At 33.7% G+C, this 20677-nt stretch overlaps 1 protein-coding gene across 15 annotated transcripts in view; it reads left to right on the top strand.

The window, feature by feature from the left end:
- LOC145279823 (protein phosphatase EYA1-like) overlaps positions 1 to 20677 on the top strand; it is a 1162399-nt gene that overhangs the window by 883841 nt on the left and 257881 nt on the right. The window contains exon 1 of one of the 15 annotated variants that reach the window (XM_080131214.1): positions 17476 to 17582. The exons of 12 other annotated variants lie outside the window; for them this stretch is intronic. In XM_080131214.1, the coding sequence (XP_079987340.1) occupies positions 17544 to 17582 (39 nt within the window). In that variant the 5' untranslated portion in view covers positions 17476 to 17543. Of the gene's footprint in view, positions 1 to 17475; positions 17583 to 18865; positions 19126 to 20677 lie in introns of those variants that run through there. 2 more of the 15 variants (XM_080131227.1, XM_080131225.1) reach the window with 2 other exon arrangements.

Raw genomic sequence — 20677 nt, 5'->3', positions numbered from 1 at the left:
TGGAAAGAAATTCCAGAGGGAATCTCTTGTATAAAAAAGAATGTTTCCAGCTAGAGGAATGAGTTATGTGAAAGAAAATGAGGAAGTTGGAAAAAAGGAAAAAAAAAAAAACAGGATAGAAAGATGGAAGTTTTAATAGAAATGTAATATTTTCGACCTGCTATTATTAATAAAAAAAAAAAAAAATTAAAACAATATATATATCGCCTGTACACAATTTTTCATTGCATTATATGCAGGCCACTAAACTGCGGTTTTACCTCCTTTCTCACGTATTAGTCTTCCTCTCTCTACTCCATGGAGGGTGCTTGGCGGAGTTTTAATCTGTTTCTACGTTGTAAAACATTCGCAACAAGAACTTATTTCTTTCACCACAACAAAAATGTCACTGTTGACCTGTCTCTTTGCTTCTTGCTGCTTAGAAAGTGGTTTATTGATTAACATTCCCTGATAATCGATTCACCCGTGAACATTTGAAAATTGTGAAATGATTTTAAATTCATTTCACAATGTTCTTTTTAGAACCGCAAGTGCCTTTTTGCATCGTTGTACTTTGAATCGATTAAAAAACACACACAAACGGTGCTAATGCACTTACTGATCCGCGCTATTTTTTTAAAATCGTATTTCCAAGTATAAAGTTTTTTTTTATTATTCAATTGTAAGGTGAAAGGTACAGAATAAGTACAAAACACCCTCCCCATGTTAAGAATGGCTTTGGCTTTTTAAATAACGTTATTTCAGCACGGGTCAATAAGTGCATGAGTACCACACGAACACATTAGTTCGTTAATTCTGCTAATGGAGCTGTTAGCGTGTGCAAAGCTAACACCTATGTCACCATTGTTTAAAGATTTAAAGTTTGTGTTTAATAAGAACGGGGAAAATTCAGCACCTGGCCAAAGGGGCTTATGAATTGAAAATAAAAATAAGTGGCCTTTGTCGAGAAGGTCGGTTCATATTTTGTGGGGTAACTACTAGTGATAGGACGATTCCAATATTTTTCCCCGATTCCAATACAATTACCGATTCCAATTCTTTATAAATCTCTTAATATTTATTCTCCACCCAAGTTGTGTGTTATTTTCCCCGATTTCTGTAAAAACATGCTGAGTATGCAGATATTTCCTAAATGTAAAAAAAAAAAATGTACTTGTGAGGGATGATCTATCGATTATAGCTTCACTGGTGGTTTAAAATCGATAAATATTCATTTTATCATTATTACCAGCAATGGAAGATTTTGCTTTAAACAAAATCAAATAAAAAAGAATCGTTTTGGCATCGGAAAATAGGCACCAATTTTTTCGATTCTGAGATCGATTCCAATACCGCCAAATTTGTCGATTTTTTTTTTTTTTTTTTTCTGATTTCTGATTCCGATTAATCGGCCCAACACTAGTAACTACCTAATATGTTGTGGCGTGTGTCCTGGCTTTAGTAGGGCTACTTCGGACAATACTAGCGTCTTTGGTTATTGCCAAAAATCACGCCAACCATTAATATAAATAGTCGGTAATTTTTTTTTATTTTAACTGCAACTCAATACTCATCTTTTTAAATTCATGACTTTTTTTTTACATTTAGTTATAAACTAATACCACATTCAAATATGGAAACGACAAGTAGTTTTCTGGATATTAAGGCATTTTTCTCCAATGTATTACTTAATAAATATCAATGGTGTTCGCCATTCTTAACATGGGAGGAAGGGGATTGTGACATGCATGCACATTAATACTTTTCAGTTGGAGGAAAAAACATGACCACTAGTTAAAACCAAATGGATTACATCGGATAATAAAGGTCTTAATCCAGAAAACTATTTGTCTGGCCCAAATTTAAATGTAATATTCGTTTTCAGCATACCCGAAAAACCTAAAAGTCATCAATTTTACGGTGAAAGTTGAATTTCAGTTAAAATAAAAAAAAAAAAAATCTATAAATATCGGGTCAGCAAAGGGAGAATAGAACGGATATGGAAATTGGCGTAAATGGAACGTTGAGCAATATTAGAATCGCCAAATTGAAATGCGTCACCATTATGTGAATAAGCTGAAAATAAAATGGCGGCCAAATTTTAACTGCTATCGTTTTTATCTGAAGATGAAGTGTGTTCTCAATTTTAAATGCATATTACTAAATAGATTTTAAATGAAAATGATTCCTCATATTTATAACATAAACTGATATGTAGCCTATACAGAATTTTTTCTTATGTTCTTTTCTGACTGCGACCTTTGTTTACTTTACCCAAATTAGTTACAGCTTCGAACATATACATGTGATCAATATACTAGAAAGCAATGGGTTTTCTATTGTAAATGAATTTGGCGTTTAAATTTCTGTTAGTGCGATAAATGACTCCATATGTAACGTGGCGTGACCGTTACATTTTAACTGTCGCTATAGTTCAAACCTTTTTGCTACTCCCATGCCATTTCGTACCGTCGCAAAGGAAGAAGAATAAATAAATAAATAGGAAAGAAACATATCCGACTCAGCTTTTCTTTTTTCTTTTTTTTTTCTTTCCTTTTCTTTTTTTTTTCTTTCCTTTTCTTTTTTTTTTCTTTCCTTTTCTTTTTTTTTTCTTTCCTTTTCTTTTTTTTTTCTTTCCTTTTCTTTTTTTTTCTTTTCTTTTTTTCTTTTCTTTTTTTCTTTTCTTTTCTTTTTCTTCTTTCTTTTTCTTCTTTCTCTTCTTTCTTTTTCTTCTTTCTCTTCTTTCTTTTTCTTCTTTCTTTTTCTTCTTTCTTTTTCTTCTTTCTTTCTCTTTCTTCTTTTCTTTTCTTCTTTCTTTCTCTTTCTTCTTTTCTTTTCTTTTCTTTTTTCTTTTTTCTTTTTTTTTCTTTTTTTTTTCCTTTTCCTTTTTCTTTTTCTTTTTTCTTTTGACAAAAGGCATTTATAAGTTTGTTCCTAAACAATGCCTGTGTGTGTGTTTTTTTTTCTTTTACTGTTCATTCGTCTGTCCTGAGATTAACAAAACCCTGCCATCTCGACACAAGCTTAAGTCTCTCGCCGCCACCTCACATCCTTCTACCTCTGTACACACTGATAAAGTAATATTTAACGGTGAGACCGTTTCAAAGCAAATCTTCAAATTAAAAAAAAAAAAGTTCCCCCAGACACGTATTTGAAGAGTTTCTACATATTTTTAAAATGTTTGGAACTTATGACCACTACCCCATTCTCTCTTTCTGTCCACAACCCCGCCACCAACTTGAAAAAAATGTTAACGGTTACATATCTCGCTACGTCGCCAAGAAGCTGGCGTTTCATTTTAAGTGAAATTTATATAGAAAAGTGATGCCAACGCTAAAAAGTTAAATTTTAATTTAAAAAAATCCTTTTATATTACCTTTTAAAGACCGTTGAAACGTATTGTCGAGAGAAAAAAAAAAGTAAATTTTGATTTGTTTTTAGGCGGTACATTACGCTTGGTTAGGTCTTTGAAAAAACAATTTTTTTTTTAATATGTAAATTGATCAAGTAGGTTTTTTAATATTAAAAACACCTTTGCTTTGTTTTTATGTTTGAAAACAATTCTACCTTGCAATGAAAAATACAAATAAAATAATCGTAAGTAATTTTGGATACAAAAAAACGTTGTTTTTTGTTTTAATCACGCACAACTTGGGTGAAGAAAGTATTTTTTTTTTAAATATGTAAGTGCACCTGAATAATCAGAACCCCTCTTACAATTTTTTCTTTTCGTTTTCAATTATTTCTGCGAATTATTGGACACTAAGCTACCAGATTATTTTTTTAAAGAACAATTTAAAGATTTGGAAGGGGGTTCAGCTTCACATATAACGTTCCAGTAAATCGATCCTCCATTTTCAGAACCGAGTTACAACTCCGATTTGACGTTGGCTCCTTCAGCACTCCCCCTTCCACCATTATTACTTTTTATTTATTTATTTTATTTATTTTGACACTTAACTTTGAGAAAACATCGGTCTGCCCACCCACCGTTATTTTTTTTTATTTATTTATTTACGACTTTTTAAAAGGTGCTTTTGAATTTAACGATCCTCTCTATTTTTTAAAATAGTATTTTTAAGTAAATTGTTAGGTGAAAGTACAGAAGTTACAAAACGCCCCCTTTTAAATAATAGGTTTCTACATAACGTTACTTCAGCGCGGCTCGTTAAATGCAAAAGTGCCTTTTTTTTTTTCTTATCGTTATTTGTTTTTAATTAATAAATCTCGCCTTTATCGTCTGTATATATCAAGTGTTTGCACGAAACCGGAGATCCTAAACCGGACTCTTAAACCGGAACTGGAAGGTTGGTTTGAACACCAAAACAAGCAAGCCGATTTGTTTTATAATTATAAATTTATTATTGGTTTTACGTCTTGCCTAATTTATGTATGGCAACTGACGATTAAATTTAATTGCCAAACGTTTGAACAAATAAAATATTTGATGCTATTGATAGTCACTAGAAACGGTTAACAAGGAATTTCAGTACTTACAGAGTCAATTCAAAGTATTGACGGAGATTCCTGAATCGAATCTGAGTATTCATGAGTGTGAAGACGGGTGATACGAATAAAAGGTCACGGTTACAGATTTTCCCAAGTTAAACAGCCGATACGAATTTGAAACGCGCGAAAAAAAAAATGTAAAATGGCAGTCGGCACTAAAAACATACGAATGCAAAATCATTTAAGATTAGGGTTTAAAAATTAATTTTTTTTTGTTCCTCACCTCATCCACAAAAATGTTAAAATAAAAAAATAAAAAACTCTCATCCTTAACATGGAAGTGGAGAAGGACTCTCACCTTACACATTTAAAAGCATCATCCGCTTCAGGTCAAAGAAGTAAAATTAAAAATTTGTTGAAATAAATAAGTCTGTTAGAGCTTTTATGTAAATACTCTGGACAAACTCTAGATTAGGTGCTCTTTCAATGTCATCCACCGAAGGTTTGTGACCTGCTAGTCATGACATGCGATTGATGAAAAAAAAAAAAAACATGCACACAATTCTGCCGGTACGGACATTTAAAAAAAAAAGTATAGCAGCCTTTTGATTAGACATCTCGTCAAATAAAGAACTGCCTTTCGTGTTACATTTTATTTCGCGCAACAGTCCCGCGTTTATCCTAATTAACTTCAGAAACATCAAATAAATTCGTTAGAAGTAGGTTACAACTGTTTTTTTTTTTTTTTTTTTTTTTTTTTTTATATGATAAAGTAGCAAGGCTACCCGGTATTGCTCGGGAAAAGTAACATTTCTGTTAAAACTCCTATTTCTTTTATATCTTTCTCTCTTTTTCTCTTCCTCGGTTTCCTCCTCCCTCTTATTCTTTCTCCTCTGCCTAATCCATCACCTCTGCTTTCCTCCCTCACACACACACACACACACACACACACACACACATCGTTTTTATAGATTCCTCCAGAAGAGTCCACATAATGGAATTAATTCCTTCACGAAAAAAAAAGAAAATCAACTACCTCTCTTAAGTTAGTATATAATCTGGCTGGAAAACCAACCCCCCTGACAAAATCTGCACCAGTTTAGGATCGAATAATTTATTTTTCTAAATTTTACAATATTCGTTTGGGACAAGTCTAATCAAGAAAATACCAACTTTGTGGGTTATTGTTTTGTCAGGTTTTAAGTTTTATTCAGACATACAAGCATATACATAGAAAAGTGGCCTTTATATTATAAATAACGTTCGACACACTCTGCCTAAGTCCATCTATCTTATATATATATATATATATATATATATATAAGGCAAATGCGCACACGCATTTTTTGCATGTCTTGAAAAGGCTTTTTTTCGCCGATGGTCCGGGGGGGGGGGTGATTACTATCGCTTAGAACTGTTTATGTAGCCCGTAGATCATAATATGTACGATTTGCGAACGCGCTTTGCGTCTAGATTTATTTACATCGATTTTTACACAATTATTGCTATTTCAGTCCGTCTTGTGTTCGTTCAGCTTTTTTGTATGAAACCGAAACTAATTCAAAGCTAAGAATTGTTCCCGGCACCGGGGAACGTCCAGAAGCAACCAGCTTTGATCAATGGTGGGGCCAAACTCCTTATATCAGACAATTGCTATTCAATCTGGACAATGGGGAGCTGGTTTCCCCCTCCCCAACATCTTGGGGAAACAACCAGCCAAAGTTGGGTAAACAAATCCAAAAGCTGCCCGGCAGTAAAAGTTAACTCCGCTACTTCTATTTGACCTTATTAATGAGGTCAAATAGAAGTAGCAGAGTTAACTTTTATTGCGGGCACGTGTAAATTCTGTTTTTAATACTTAAATAAATAAATTCAAACGTGTTTCAGTTGCTCTTTGTTGGCCAAGCGGGTAACGTGTCAGGGTTTTTTCACACTTTATCTTAGGTTGTGAGTTCGAATCGTGGTGCGAGATATCTTTTTTTTTCTTTTTTCTTTTTTCGATTTTTAAAGGTTTAATATTGAAACAGGATTATTTAAGCTATTTTTCACGTTCTATGTTTTTTTTTTTTTTTTTTATATTTCTTAGATTTTTTAAAGAAGTTTTAACGTTCGTTTTTCTGTTTTTTCCCCCATCACATTCGCGTTTTCTTTTTTTATTTTTTTATTTCGCTCTTGTTTTTCCGATTTTAAAAAAATTTAACCTCGTTCGTTTGCTTTACGTTAGTTTTTTTTTTATTTTTCGATTTTCAGTTTTAACAATTTGTTTAATATTTAAACAGGGTGATTACTTCGCTTATTCTTTTGCTTTTATTTACCCCGCCCCCTGCCCGAGCACATACCTCTAAACACCCGGGCAACGCCGGCTACCCCCGCTAGTGTTATATAAATAGGGATTCTAAATGAAAGTTAATGTTTCAAGTTTAATTTTTGCTGACTGTCTGGCCGCCTCCTAGAATGAATGGTGACGAGTATCTAATTTAATGAGTACTTAACTAGTAATTAGGACTTGTTGCTTACATTCTAATTATGTGAACTCTTCCTTAATTTAACAACTCGACAGTTTGTTAGTTTGATGGGAAAATGGGTACATCACAGTTAGAATATAATTTATTAAAATCCTACCGGCAGAGTTTAGTTCATTTCTGTATGTGTTTGTGTCTCTGTCTGTTTCTCACACACACACACACACACCTATGCAGTTCCGGGAGGTCTACTTCCCTAGACTTTATTTTATCACCCTCTTTAAGAGGTAAGTTTATTACTAATCGCCTAAGTGCAATGTTAGCGGAGCTGCTCAGGCAATTTCTTTTCTGCCAGAATGCACTACTTCTTGGGCACTAGTTCTTTTTTGAACTTGTCTTATGTTCATGTCGTGAGAAATGTGGAGGGGGGGATATATTAAAATTACGTAGTTTGCTATATTAATGGAGAAATATGGAATAGATGATGAATTTCTCTCCCAATGAGGAGGTTTAATAAGATGCAGAAACGTACTTGTAATTTGATTAGCACCATCCTTCTCTGCAACCTCCCTCTTACAGACGTGATGTTGCTAGCCTCGTTATTTTCTATAAATACTATTGTGGTGTCTTTTATTCAGAATTGTCTTGTCTATTTCTTACTTCCTTTGCGCCAGCTCGTTTGATTCGTTGGTTTAGTAGTCTCTATCAATCTGTAGTTTCGATACCTCATTTTAATGTAGCTTCCTATTCCAGTAGCTTCTTTTTAAGAACTGCAGGCTTGTGGAACTCTCTTCCTGTTGACTGTCTCCCCCTGCCGATAGCCTTGAAAAATGTCAAGCCTAAGGTCAATAGGCCTTTTTATATTTGTGATAATTAGGGATGTGACAACAACATATTCTTTTCAGTCTTTTGACTCTCGAGTATATATCCGACGCAGTTCGACAGTTAATCAACCGAGAACCCCATCAAGTCTATATAAAAACATAAGATATTAACGGATATATACTCAGTCAAAACAATGAAAAGAATATTCTGCTGACACAGCCCTAGTGATAATCTTTCGTTATCTTATATTAAGTGACACCCTGCCGTGTCCGGAGCGATTTTATTTTATTTTTTTAAATCCGGAAACTCGTTTATTACAAGAACACAGCTAAGAATCATTTGATTCTTTGATACGACAGCCATGTTTCTATTTATATATTTTTAGTCTGTCAGTTCCAACTTTTCTCGGAAACTATTCAACCGATCTGGCTAAAATGTTGTATGGACATTTTTTATAAGGTGCAACGAAGCCAGTCTTATGATATCCGTTCGATGCACAGTTAAGGATTAATAGGGATTAGTCATCACAATACCTCATTTACTCTAGAAGTTCGATATAAAGCACTCGTTCTAAATCAACGGACCATAACTTTTGCCCCTTATTAACAGGCTAAACAGTTCGTGACCCTTCGAAATACCTCGCGTGAGTTAACGTCGTTCAAAGTTTTCTTTTTCTTTTTAGATCAGTTCGATATTCCATAAAGGTATCTGATTTTGAAAGAATTCGCGAGTTCAAAAAAGAAAGCATGTAAAATTGACAACGCAGATGAGAACAATAGTTCAAATAATACGAATTCGTAATTCTCATCTAAAAAAAAAAAAAAAATTAAAATTTTTTTTTAAAATCCGAAAAAGATATGAAATAAGTATAATTTATTTAATTGTAATTGTTCTTTTTCTGAAATTTTTTTAATAAAAGCGAAGCTCTATTCGCCAGTTCAATAGTCAATTAAATTCGATTGATATACAATAGAAATTCAATACGCTAACTCTGGCATTCGAGCTGAGATGAAATTGTTCTCGGTCAAAGGATAGATCCGGTACTTTTGCTTTTTACTGACTGTACCACACACGCATAAACACACGGAGTAGAACCCCGAAATACGGTGGCCTTAGGATACGATTTTTTTCCTTCGGGTTACGATGTGAAATGTTTTTCCGGTCCCTGATTACTGTTTTTGCCCCGCGTTACAGTGTTATTTGGTATATATATATATATATATATATATATATATATATATATATGTGTGTGTATTGTATACTGTACTGTATTTTAATGCCATATCCCGGGGTTGTAATATATATATATATATATATATTCGTTTTAAATTTATTCAATTTTATCTTCTGTTTATTAAATTGTTAGATGATTAATCAAGATAAGAATAGTGCCCCCTACTCATTGCCTCCTCGCGAGAGCGAAGTTAGGCACAAGCTTGGTATTTTATTTGAGATATTCGGCTTTTTGCCTAAAAAGGGGCTTTACATGTGACAAAAGATAAATTTCCGAAGTTAGTGATTTTTCCCCCCTTTGACATTGATCTAGGTATGGTTCTATCTGAAGGCCAGAACTAAAATAATCTAAATGATCCAGATTCCATGTTTAATGGGTTTTTTTTTTTTTTTTTTGTATTTTTTCTTTAAAATGACAAAAATTCGATATTTTCGTATAATTCGTTTGGAGGTTTCACCCTCTTCAGTTTTTATTTTTATATGCTGAATGCAGCAATGGAAAATGGAATAAAACTATCGATAACATTTTAAATCCATATATTTGTCGATCTCTGGCTCTATAAGTGGAGGTCATCGATTGGGAGTGATCGATTTCGGTGAAAACTGGGTCGTTCGCTTTTGTTGTTGTCTTGCAACGGGTGCACTCTGCATAGGACGTCACATGCAGGTCCTGACGTCACTTGCAAGCAATCGAAGATTACTGGGGCAGTTTTAGTAATAGTCAAAAGAACAAAAAAAGGACGTAAACAAAAAAATTATTATACAACAAATAAATGTTACCAAAGGCAAGCAAAATTACTCTTCTATCTATCTGGATAATTTTTGTGCTTTAACGTATTTTAAAGTGTTTTAGCTTATTACTCAGCTAGTGTCAATCTGTTAGAATGGAAAAAAAATATCCACCTCTACTTCTGCTTTAAATTGATTCCATCATTAATAATTGTTCGGTACAGGTATAACGGTTGAAACAAAGAATACATGTAGAATTAATGACTGTATCAATCTAAGATTGGCCATCTTCGTTAAATGTGTAATAAGTAGGGCAAGGACAACAGGATATTTCTTATCATTGTTTTGACTCTCGAGTATATATCCAACAGTTAATTAACCGAACACCACATCACTCTATATAAAAAAAACATACACGATATCAGGTCCTGGATATGACCTTAAACTATATCCGACGGTGATGCCCCAGCTTGCGGGCTTTGGGGAGTGTAGAGCCACCCTTTAATTGCCATTGCTCCCAAGTTCACTCAGTGGTAGTACCGGTTAGTCTCAACTATGGGTTAAATAGAAACCGACTTGAAAAACAAATATTCCGTTAAAAAAAATCTTCAAAATAACTGGATTCGGCATTAAATTACCTGAAAAGGGTTGATATGCCGTAAAACAAAAACAACCAACCAACACGATATCAAGGGATATATACTTGAGAATCAAAAGGATGAAAAGAATATGCTGTTGTCCTAGCCCTAGTAATAAAACAATGCGTTAGTATTTGATGTACTATCAATATATTAAGAGCGTAGTACCTTTTCACGTACGCATGTATGGGGGCCATATATATATATATATATATATATATATATTTACACACACACACACACACACTAGACTACCCGTGACCCGTTGGGTCGTATGTTATATTAGCTATGGAATTCATGTATTAGCGTGACACTTGTAATGTAAAGAAAATAGTTTTTTTTTTGTTTTTGTTTTTTACATAACTGAAAGTATATTAAAATGAAAAAAGAATATAGATTTCTATGAGTCGTTCTGTTTATTATAATTATTTAAAAAAGAAAAAAAATACAGTTACTGAATTATAAGTGGTTGGCAATACTTATAGTTAAATGTGCACTGAAGAGATACCATACTACTTATTATAGTTAAATTCAAAGTTTGATATCTGCTTTTTTTTTTTTACATCGTTCATTTCTGTATTACGTTGAAGTTATTTATTTTAAACTCCATTCTTCCCATGTTAAATAATTTCGAAATAACGTTAATATTTCAGTGCGCAGGTCATGCGTGCATACGCAACCGGATGTCGTAAACCGGAAAGTGGGTTACATACATCGTTACAAGGTCATTTGAGTTTTATAATTATATAGATATATAAATCTTTATCAGATGTATGTGTCGGCCTATAAATATTTAACCGATAAACTCTTACTGGTCACATAACACTGAAAGGTAAAACTTGTCGAGAGCGCTCTGTTTTGGGTTTTGAAAATAGAACGGAAATTTAAATTCCATTCCGTTTTAATCTTTTTTTAAAATTGCGCATGCGTCAAAAATTCACCGTTCACATTCGAAATGTCAACTTGTATACATTTCCAGGTATGCTGACAAGATTGGGGAAGTTTATACCGAAAGCCTTTCTTAACATGGAGAGGCTGGAGGTGTTTATTCCCAAAGTTGTTTTTCATTGTCAGCATAGCCGAAAACCTATAAAAAAAAAAGTGGGGGTCGGGGAAGATGGACGTGTGAGCTACGGGCGAGAAAGCTAAGGCCGAGGTTAGGTGGCGGGGACAGATTTTTAAAAAACGTATGTTATATGACACAACATCGGAAAACACGTGTGTATTAAGACTTTTGAAAGATAATGAAATGCGTTATTTTAGAAGAACCACAAATAGATTCGAATCTGCATTGTTTTTATTTCTTTTCGTTTGTTTGTTCCTACTACGGTACCAGACAACGTGTGGATCCGAGTGGTTAAGATGTAACGACACTGTTCGAGAATTAAAGAGAAAATCCCATTCTAATATTTTATATACACTTTATTAGCTAATTTCATCAAACATGCAATAATAATTTTAAAAAAATGCTAGTAATAAAGAATGCGACGAGTCATAACGTTTGCGAGTTTAGTTTGCAAGGCTGGTAGGGTTCGTGTTATTGTTTGGAAGTAAGCCTGTCTGTAGAAATGGTATTGAGAGTAAGTCTATACACTGACAAGTTGCCATCTTGATTAGTGAAGGCTGTGCACTCCCTTACATAACCTTGTTGTGCCATATAATATAGTTTGTTTGTTTTTGTTTTGTTTTGTTTTTTGTTGGTAAAATTCAAATCGAAATTGTTTGCTCCAATCAGCGTCAAGCTTACAAGTCGAACAAATATTTAATGGTTGCTGCTGCTACTTCTATCGTTGCAGATGAAACAGTCGCATTTGAGTGATTTTTATCCGTGGCGACTAGAAATAATAAAACGCTTATCTTTTGACGATTGTTTTTTTCACCGACAAACTTCCAAAGTTCATTACTGAGTGAAAAATGTCTTTTCAACCTTTTTATTTATTTATGTTTAATAAAACGAACAAAGTCAAATTATTTAAACAATAAAAGTTTAATAGAACAATATACTATTTTTTTTTTTTTTTTTTTTTTAACGAAGGCTGTTTAAAGAAATATCTGAAGAAATTCGAATTTTTATACCCTTAAGTCTTAACATAAAATTCGGAGCATATTTAGAATTACACTTTTAAAAAAAAAAATGCAGAAACTTTATGATGTACATACTCGTAACGAAACGAAGATGTCATACTCCAAAAATCACGTGGGTTTGGCTAGTAATTTTTCTCTGGCTAAGTAAACGAAAGTATTTACTTGTCAAAGGTTAACTAAAGATAAATTTGTCCGAGGAACCCTGCGTTGTAGGAGGAATTACTACTGCTACGCATTTTTATTATTTAATGATATTAGTATTTAATTTAAAAATGAATAAATTAAAAAAAACAAAAAAAAAATGTCATTTCGGCCAAGCTTATGCCTCTTTACTGGTGTAGAATCTGGTAGTGAAAGTATCTCCACGTGCAGGCAGGTCGCAATCTTTGCTGATGAAGTTTTATTCACGTCGATAATCTGTGGCTAAGAGCGGCTTGGCTAACACGCCCAGAGAGAAGTTTCCTGGTTGACGAAGTGACGTTGATTTAATACACACTTGCGTCTCCTCGCGGCTAGAGAGCGTGAAGAGTGCAAATGCACTCCCTAAATAACCTTCGGAAACCAGTACTCTGCTCGTAAAGGGAATATTTCTGGTTGGTTAAATATTTGTCCTTGATTCTACACTTATATACTGAAAAAAATTAAATTGGCCTCAAAAAGCATTTTGTGTCGAAGTCTTTGATTTATTCTCTCTTTATTTAAAGAGGTAATCGACTTGTCGGCCTTTGGGCTGAAATCAAGACAATTTTAAAAAAATCATTTAAAAATAAACAAGTTAAAAACGCCCAATAAACTAAATTACCAGAACAAGCTTTTATATCCTTGACAGAGATTAAAAATCAATAAATACTGATAAACCTTATGTCTAGAATCCTTATTTCAATTTGGGTCCAAATCCATTACATTATTTGGATTCTGAGAAATGTCTAAAACTCAAGATTTAATGTTCTTTTAAATAGGAAATTGAAATTCGAGGAATTTGGGGTCTAATGACTATGGATCAATGTCGGTGCAAATTTAATGAATTTTAATTTTCTAATAGAAAGTTGTTCAAGACTCTAAAATCTATAAATATTGCAAAGGAACGCTAATTCCTAATTTGATAGCAATTAATAAATTTTCTCTATTGTTAAAATTTCACAATCGGAAATTTCATGAAAGGTTTGTTCCCTCTTTTTACCTCGTTGCATAAAATTAACATCTATTTTTTTTTTTTTTCCACTTCAACATTCACGGTTGAATTGATGACTTTTACGGGTTTTCGAGTATGCTGAAAACGAGTATTCTAATCAAATTTGGAATAAATACTTGAGATCTTTATCCATTGTAATCTATTGTTTTTACTGGAGGCCATGTTTTTTACCCAACTGAAAAGTACTAGTGCGCATGCGTTTATTAAAACCCCCCATCCTATTCATGTTAAGAATGGCGAACGCTATTGACATTGTTTTAATAATACATTGGAAAAATGTCTTAATATTCAGAAAACTACTCGTCTTCGTGAAATTTAAATGTAATATTCGTTTTTTTAGTTTACCCGAAAACCCATGTCATCATTTTAAATGTAAGTGTTAAGGTGGAAAGTAAAAATTTACCAAACTAATTCAACTAAATATAGTTCACTTTCAGACCGACTGCGCCTATAACTATGTTCCCAAATTCGTAGTTATTGGTTAATTAGGTTAGTGAATGCTGTACATAGAAATATATCAGCATACCTAACAATATAAACCTGCCACGAAGAGAGCTGATATTAGGACAAGAAAGTTCTTGCAGTTTTTAACTTTTAAATTTAGATGAACATATCTCGGCTCGAACAAAATTTGTTGATCGAAATAAAAACCATCAGAATGAACACACTTTTGCCAACACAAAACAAGTGCACACATATGCCAGTATCGTAAAAATCTTGCGTTCTGGTGCCAATGAAGCTTAAGACGGTTTGAAGGCTTTCTCACGCAGAAAGTTGTCGAGATGCTTGAAGTGATAGTAGGTAGGTGAGAGGTGTATAGATTATGGCGGATGAGGCAGTTTCGTAATCCAATTCGTTCAACTTGTGTGGGGTCGATTTAGCAACGTCGGTCGGGCATTATCGTGGAGAAGAATTGGGCTTTTTTTTTTTTTTTTTTTTTTTTTTTGACTAATGCTGAGCGTTGTTGCCGAAGTTTCTGATCCATTGACAGGACTTAACCACCGTAATGGTTTTACCTGCATCAAAAAAATAAAATAAAAATAAACTAATGGATGGACTGGTCGCAGACGACCAAACAGTCAGCATGACCTTCTTGTAGTGAAACAAACTCTGGCTTTGGGAAGCGTAGAGCTTCGTCAGCGTCTAACCACTGAGCTGAGTGTCGCCGATTGTCATTGCAAGTCACAACCCGGTCGAGAAACAGGTCATTCTTGTTGCGTAAAGGGAAAGGTGACACTTAATAACGACGTTTCTTCTGGTTATTTAATTCGTGAGGCACACATTAAGTTTTTTGTTTTTCCAATCTCAAATGGTTGGAAATCGTTGTATACGTTACGTCTAATTCCAAAACAAGTTCTCAAAAAGTTGTGCGTGCACTGGCTTCGACGAAGGCTCTTAAATGATCATTGTTAACATCCGATGACCGAGCACTACGCTCATCTTCAATACTCTTGTCATCGCCAAGAAATTTCTTAAACCACCATTGTGCTGTGTGTTCAGTAGTGGTTTTGGGGTCAAACGTTTCGTTAATATCGTGAGTTTTTTTCAGCTGCTTTTCGGCCTAGCTTGAATTGAAATAAGAAAATTGTGAATTTACTTTTTTCCATCTTGTATTCAACGTTCTGAAATAAAGACATGATTGTTTGAAAACGATTGTAATTTAAACGATTAGATAGAGGGTACAACCCGCTTTAAAATGATATTTAAAGTAAAGGTATTATAACGAAATATTAATTGAAAATACATCATTTGAAATCAAAATTAAAAATTCCGCAAGAACTTCCTTAACCTAATACAATACAAAAAATCTGAATTTTTGGCAATATAAATTGCATTTTGTTTCCTATTTGTTTTGGCTTTATTAATTTAATTCTTTTTTTTTTATTTTTCAGGTAAGTAAAGAATCTATGGAAGAACACAATTATTATTTCACAAAGGTTTTACGTAGTCTTCCTCAGAAAGGTAAATACATTTTTGAATTATATACCCAAAGATATTGGTACGCTTTTTAGGAAGAGGGAAGCATAGATTTACAGTCGTAACGTAAGCAGTTCTGATGACGAACGGAGAAAGCCGAATCAGGTTCCGACTTTTACCGGAAATACAATAATAAAAAGACGTTCTTACTTACCAGACGACTATTAGTCAATCAATTAGAAAGATTAAGTTTCGACTTTTACGCAATGTTATTATTTATTTTTTATATGTATTCTTACTTTAACAACTTTTTATTAGAGTCTTTTGGGGATACCTTTTACGAAAAGTTAAATGGTTAACGTAAAAAAATCGTACGGTTCTTAATCTGTGGAAGTGCAAATACAACAGATTACAATTGGAAGACTTCAAATAAAGTTTTTTTTTTTTTACATAATTTTTTGGATGCTCGCCATTTTTGTTTGTTCCATTAAGTTCATTACATTCAGATATAATGAATCTTACAGTTTCCACACTTTAAAAGTATACAGGTCGGTAATAAATTAAATTTTCGTGCGTTTGATGAAAGTTATCAATTTACTGTGCGAAGACGTTCTTTGCCTTCGGGCCAAGATCAAAGTGTAGTATCTGATCTGGTGCTTCCACTTAATTAGCCCTTGGTCAGTGTAAGGAAACCCCTTCATACCGAGACAATGATTATCTATTTGGACACTGCCAGAGTACCCGCTTTCTGTGGAGGTGGTTCCCCCTCCCCACATTAAAAAACAAACTTGTGTTAATTTGCTTTTGTGGAGAATCAAATAAATACTATCTGTTCTTCTGCACTTAAATTTCTTCTTCTGCTAGGGGAGAAATCCTTTACGATTGAAACAATTTGAAATTTTGGTTCCTTTTTTCCACGTTAAAGAACACGACCCTGACGTCTAACTCTGTCCCGTGGGGAAGCATTGTAAATAGCTGTACGATGACGTTACTTTAATCTTGAATTTTATTGGCGAATAAATAAATCAAAGTTGGTGCTTGTACCGTTTACGAACCGTGCTGTTTTTTAAATAGGTTAAAGTTAAATTCATTTTACGGTATCATTTTTTTTCATTAAATTGTTTGAAAGTACAACAAAGTAGAAAAAAGACTCCCCTCCCCATGTTAATAAGAATGATTTTCTAAATAACCTTATTTCGGAATGATCCGTAAACTGCACAACTTGTGCACAAGTACCTCCAGTTTTTAACTGTTCTGCACTGAAGCAATTAAAACTTGTGCCCCACGCGTGTGTCCTCTCTTGGAGTGCTGGATTTTCTCCATCAACAATAAATAAAATAAAAAAACGACCTTGTTTCTGACTCTGTCCTCGTGGGGAGCCAAATAAACAATGACTTTGTGGCGGTTCTTTTTAATATAAAACTCATTTACGTTTTATTTACATGAAGAATCTGGTCTGCCCTCCCTTTTAATACTCATTGTCTCTTTCAACCCACTTAATAGTGTCACTCCTGGCTGTTACCACGTGTGTGTGTGTGTGTGTGTGTGTATACACACGTACTCACTACTACTACTACGTCTTAAGTATATTTGGGAGGGTGATGGTTCCAGCCGTGAAAGTAGTCCCAAAGATAAATCTTCTTCATTTCTGGCGTCGGGGGGAGGGGGGAAGAAATGGAATGGTTTGTGTTGGGAAGGAGGGGTGGGGGGTAACAAGACAGTAGCGACCAGGCGAGGCAGGGTGGGACGGTGAAAATCTTTTTTTTTTTTTTTTTTTTTCTTCTCTCTTCTGTTCTTTTAGTACCAGAGTCAGACTGCGATGGGATTCCTTTCTTTTAAGACCGAAGATTTTGTTTGTTTTTGTTTTAAGGGGCTGCTCGTAGTTTCAGTCCACTTTCCTCGAAGCCTTGCCGTTGGAAAGGCACTACAACTGACTGACGAGATTAAACACGTAGAGAAGTAATAGTTTAATACTAAAAAAGTTTATTCTACTCGACAGTTTTTTTTATATATATATATATATACGCAGCTATCATGCCCGTCTTAACACTAACAGCAACAAACACTGATACGGTAAGAAAAATAACTACTTTTTTTTTTATTTATATATATAAAACCCAGTTAAGCAATATAACGAACTATCGTTATTGCTTTTACTGGAATTCATCGACGGCAGATTAACACTTTGTTAAAACATCTTTTTAGCCGATTACATGTGAACACACTAAAGTTTTTGTTTGTTTTTTATTTATTTATTTTTTGTACTTAGTGGGTGATCAGTTTCGCGTATAATTTAACCGTAGAATGATCTCGATTTCCGGTCGATGCTATCTTTAACCCAATTTTGGTACTTCTGCGGTTTACGGAACGTGCTGAATGCTGAATTAATATTATTATTTAGAAACTCCTTAATGTGGTGAGAGGGGGAGACTTGATAAGCTAGTCTGTACTTTTCACCTGGCAAAATTTAAGCAAAAAAAGGTAAATTTTTACGACGTGCCCCGCCCGCCCCACTGCCCCAGCGTATTATAAAACACCCCAACCTCCCCATGTTAAGAACGGCTTTCGGAATATCTCCATGTTAACAGCTTTCGAAGTTGTGGGGGTTTATTCCGAAAGCCGTTCTTAACATGGGAGGTTGGGGTGTTTTGTAATACGCTGGGGTACGTCGTAAAAATTGACCGCAAAAAATTGAATTTAATTTGAAAATCCTTTCAAAAGAAAATAGCACGTTAGTAAACTGTAGAAGTACCCCCCTTTTTTCTTGTCTATCGGAGATAAATTCTGTTTGTTATTATGCTAGGTTATAGCATTTTATGTGATTACGTGTGGTTTTAGGACATTGCTAGGTAGATTTAGGGTCAATGGTTACTTTTTTTTAGTCAAGAGCCCTATAAAAAGTTAGCATGATTTGGAAATGGTTAACTTATATACGAAACTGATCCCCCCCCCCGTTCTACAATAATTGTTTTGATTACTTTTTTTTTTTTAGTATTCACATGTAAAATCCCCCCCTTCCTCCCTCCCTCCCAGTAGAATCTCATTTCTTGGGTGGGGTCTGACAGGGTTAAACTACAAAATAACTAAAAAAAAAAAAAAAAAAAAAAAAATTGTACTGATTTTATTCGGTTCTTCACCGTTGTACTAAGTGCCCCCATTTTTATACTTATCTTTATATGGTGCGCGTCGTTTCGATGTATATAACCACTAACCAGTGTCGCCATCCTGAAGACGCCACGAGGTTTTGCAACTGTTGAAACGTTATGAAATCTTTTTTTTTTTTTTTCAAAACAAAAGAACTAAAGTGCAACTAGAGCGGGGGAAGGGGGCAAGATACTTCGGGCCAACGATTACTCGCCTTCGAAACTTGCTGTAAGCGAACTTCGTAGCGAGAGTCATGTTTACAATTCTATTGTCGAACAACGAACTCTTTCTGTTACAGACAAGTGTAGATACGACTTTCCAAGCTGGCATTCACGCCTTAGGTCGAGATTTAAGCAAGTAAATGGCGCTTCGTTAATGCAAAGAATACGTTAGAAATCTTCGTTACTTGTTTGTAATAATGGGCGAATTCTACGATGGATAGACGTTAAAATAAACGAGACCCACCGTAAAAGTAAGAACATTTTTAACTACTTTTTTTTTTTTTTTTTTTAAATTATAAATATATATAATTGTAAGCAATAAGCAGTAAACCTTAGCGTACTTATAAATTTTATTTTTAATTAAAAGTGCTCAATACAAAGTGGAGCTTTATTAATAACCTTTCATAAACCTCTTTTAAAATCAAGTCCCGTCTGTTTTAACATTCTACATCGGCTGATTGTTGTGCTTCGCGATGAATTCCCTGGAAAAGTCACTTCTGATGAATGTTTACTGGTCTTAAAATATTTTCTGATTCTAGACATCGGTCAAGTTCGTTTGCATATTTTAAAACTGGTAAACATTAATCAGAAGTTACGAGTTACGGTACTAGTGCACTTATTGATCCGTGCTGAAATAATAACGTTATTTAAAAAGCCATTCTTAACATGGGGAGGGCAGGGTGTTTTGTACCTATTCTATACTTCATTTAACCTTACAATTGAATAAAAAACATAAAAATTTAATTATATTTGGAAATACGATTTAAAAAAAATAGCGCGGATCGGTAAGTAGCACCGAAGTTACTCTTCCGTGGTACTCCTCGTGTAGCACAAGGATCAGCTGACGAAGAATGTAAACAAAGACGGACATGGCTTTATTTTCACCAACGTGTTAAATGGTTTGAAGTTCCACGAAAATGCAAGGTACTTGCAAGGAAAAGGTATCCATAATCTTTCAGCCCTAGTATCAATGGATAATCTCGAAATGGTTCACGATTTTTCAACTTCTATTCATTAAAACTGATATTACTCAAATAGGCGCTTCTACACTATCAGAACGAAGTTTTGTAATCGATAAATGAAGTTTTCAGATTAAAATAAAAATGGTTTCTACTGATCTTTTTTGTTAATTCTAATAAATTACAATGTTAGCTTCCAAATTATGCAGTCGAAATTACCCGAATATTACTGAATTATTAAAAAAAAATTGCGGCCATCTTGTTTTATAAAATAAATCGAAACGGAAATTACCTCCCTTTTTGAACTTGTTCCTGTGTCTTACATAAACAAATACGATCGTTTTCTTAAAATTCTGTTTTCTTTAATAAACCTTAAATAGATTTTCGTAATTTTTTGATGTAATCCTCTAAAAAATACGAAGAATACGTAGATACCATTGTTATCATGTGCAATTCAGTGAGTGTAGAATGAATTCGAATATTTATTAATGCATCAAATGTACAAAACAATGAATTAAAATAAAGTATTATCTTAAACCTTTACTGGATTAATAAATACCGGTCTTAAATTCTATCCTCATGGGAAGCCAAGTAAACCATGACTTTGTGACATTATTATTTTTTTTTAATTTTATTTTTTAATTAGGTGAAATTTTTTAACTGTACTTTCATCTAACAATTTTATAAATTAATTTTTTTGCGTATTTTTTCTTCACCACTAGTTTTTAATATAAAGATAATGTTTATCTTGTATGTGTATATATGCGTGTGTTTTGAAAATATGTTCATGGAAATTAAGCTATAGACGCTTCCGCGTTTCATCTCCATAAAGAAATCGTCAGGC

Source organism: Euprymna scolopes, chromosome 7 (assembly GCF_053919585.1).
Source record: "Euprymna scolopes isolate OS-2025 chromosome 7, ASM5391958v1, whole genome shotgun sequence".
In the NCBI taxonomy this organism is placed as follows: domain Eukaryota; kingdom Metazoa; phylum Mollusca; class Cephalopoda; order Sepiida; family Sepiolidae; genus Euprymna; species Euprymna scolopes.
Note: the sequence above shows the minus strand (reverse complement) of the source record. Positions and strands in the feature narration are given on the sequence as shown.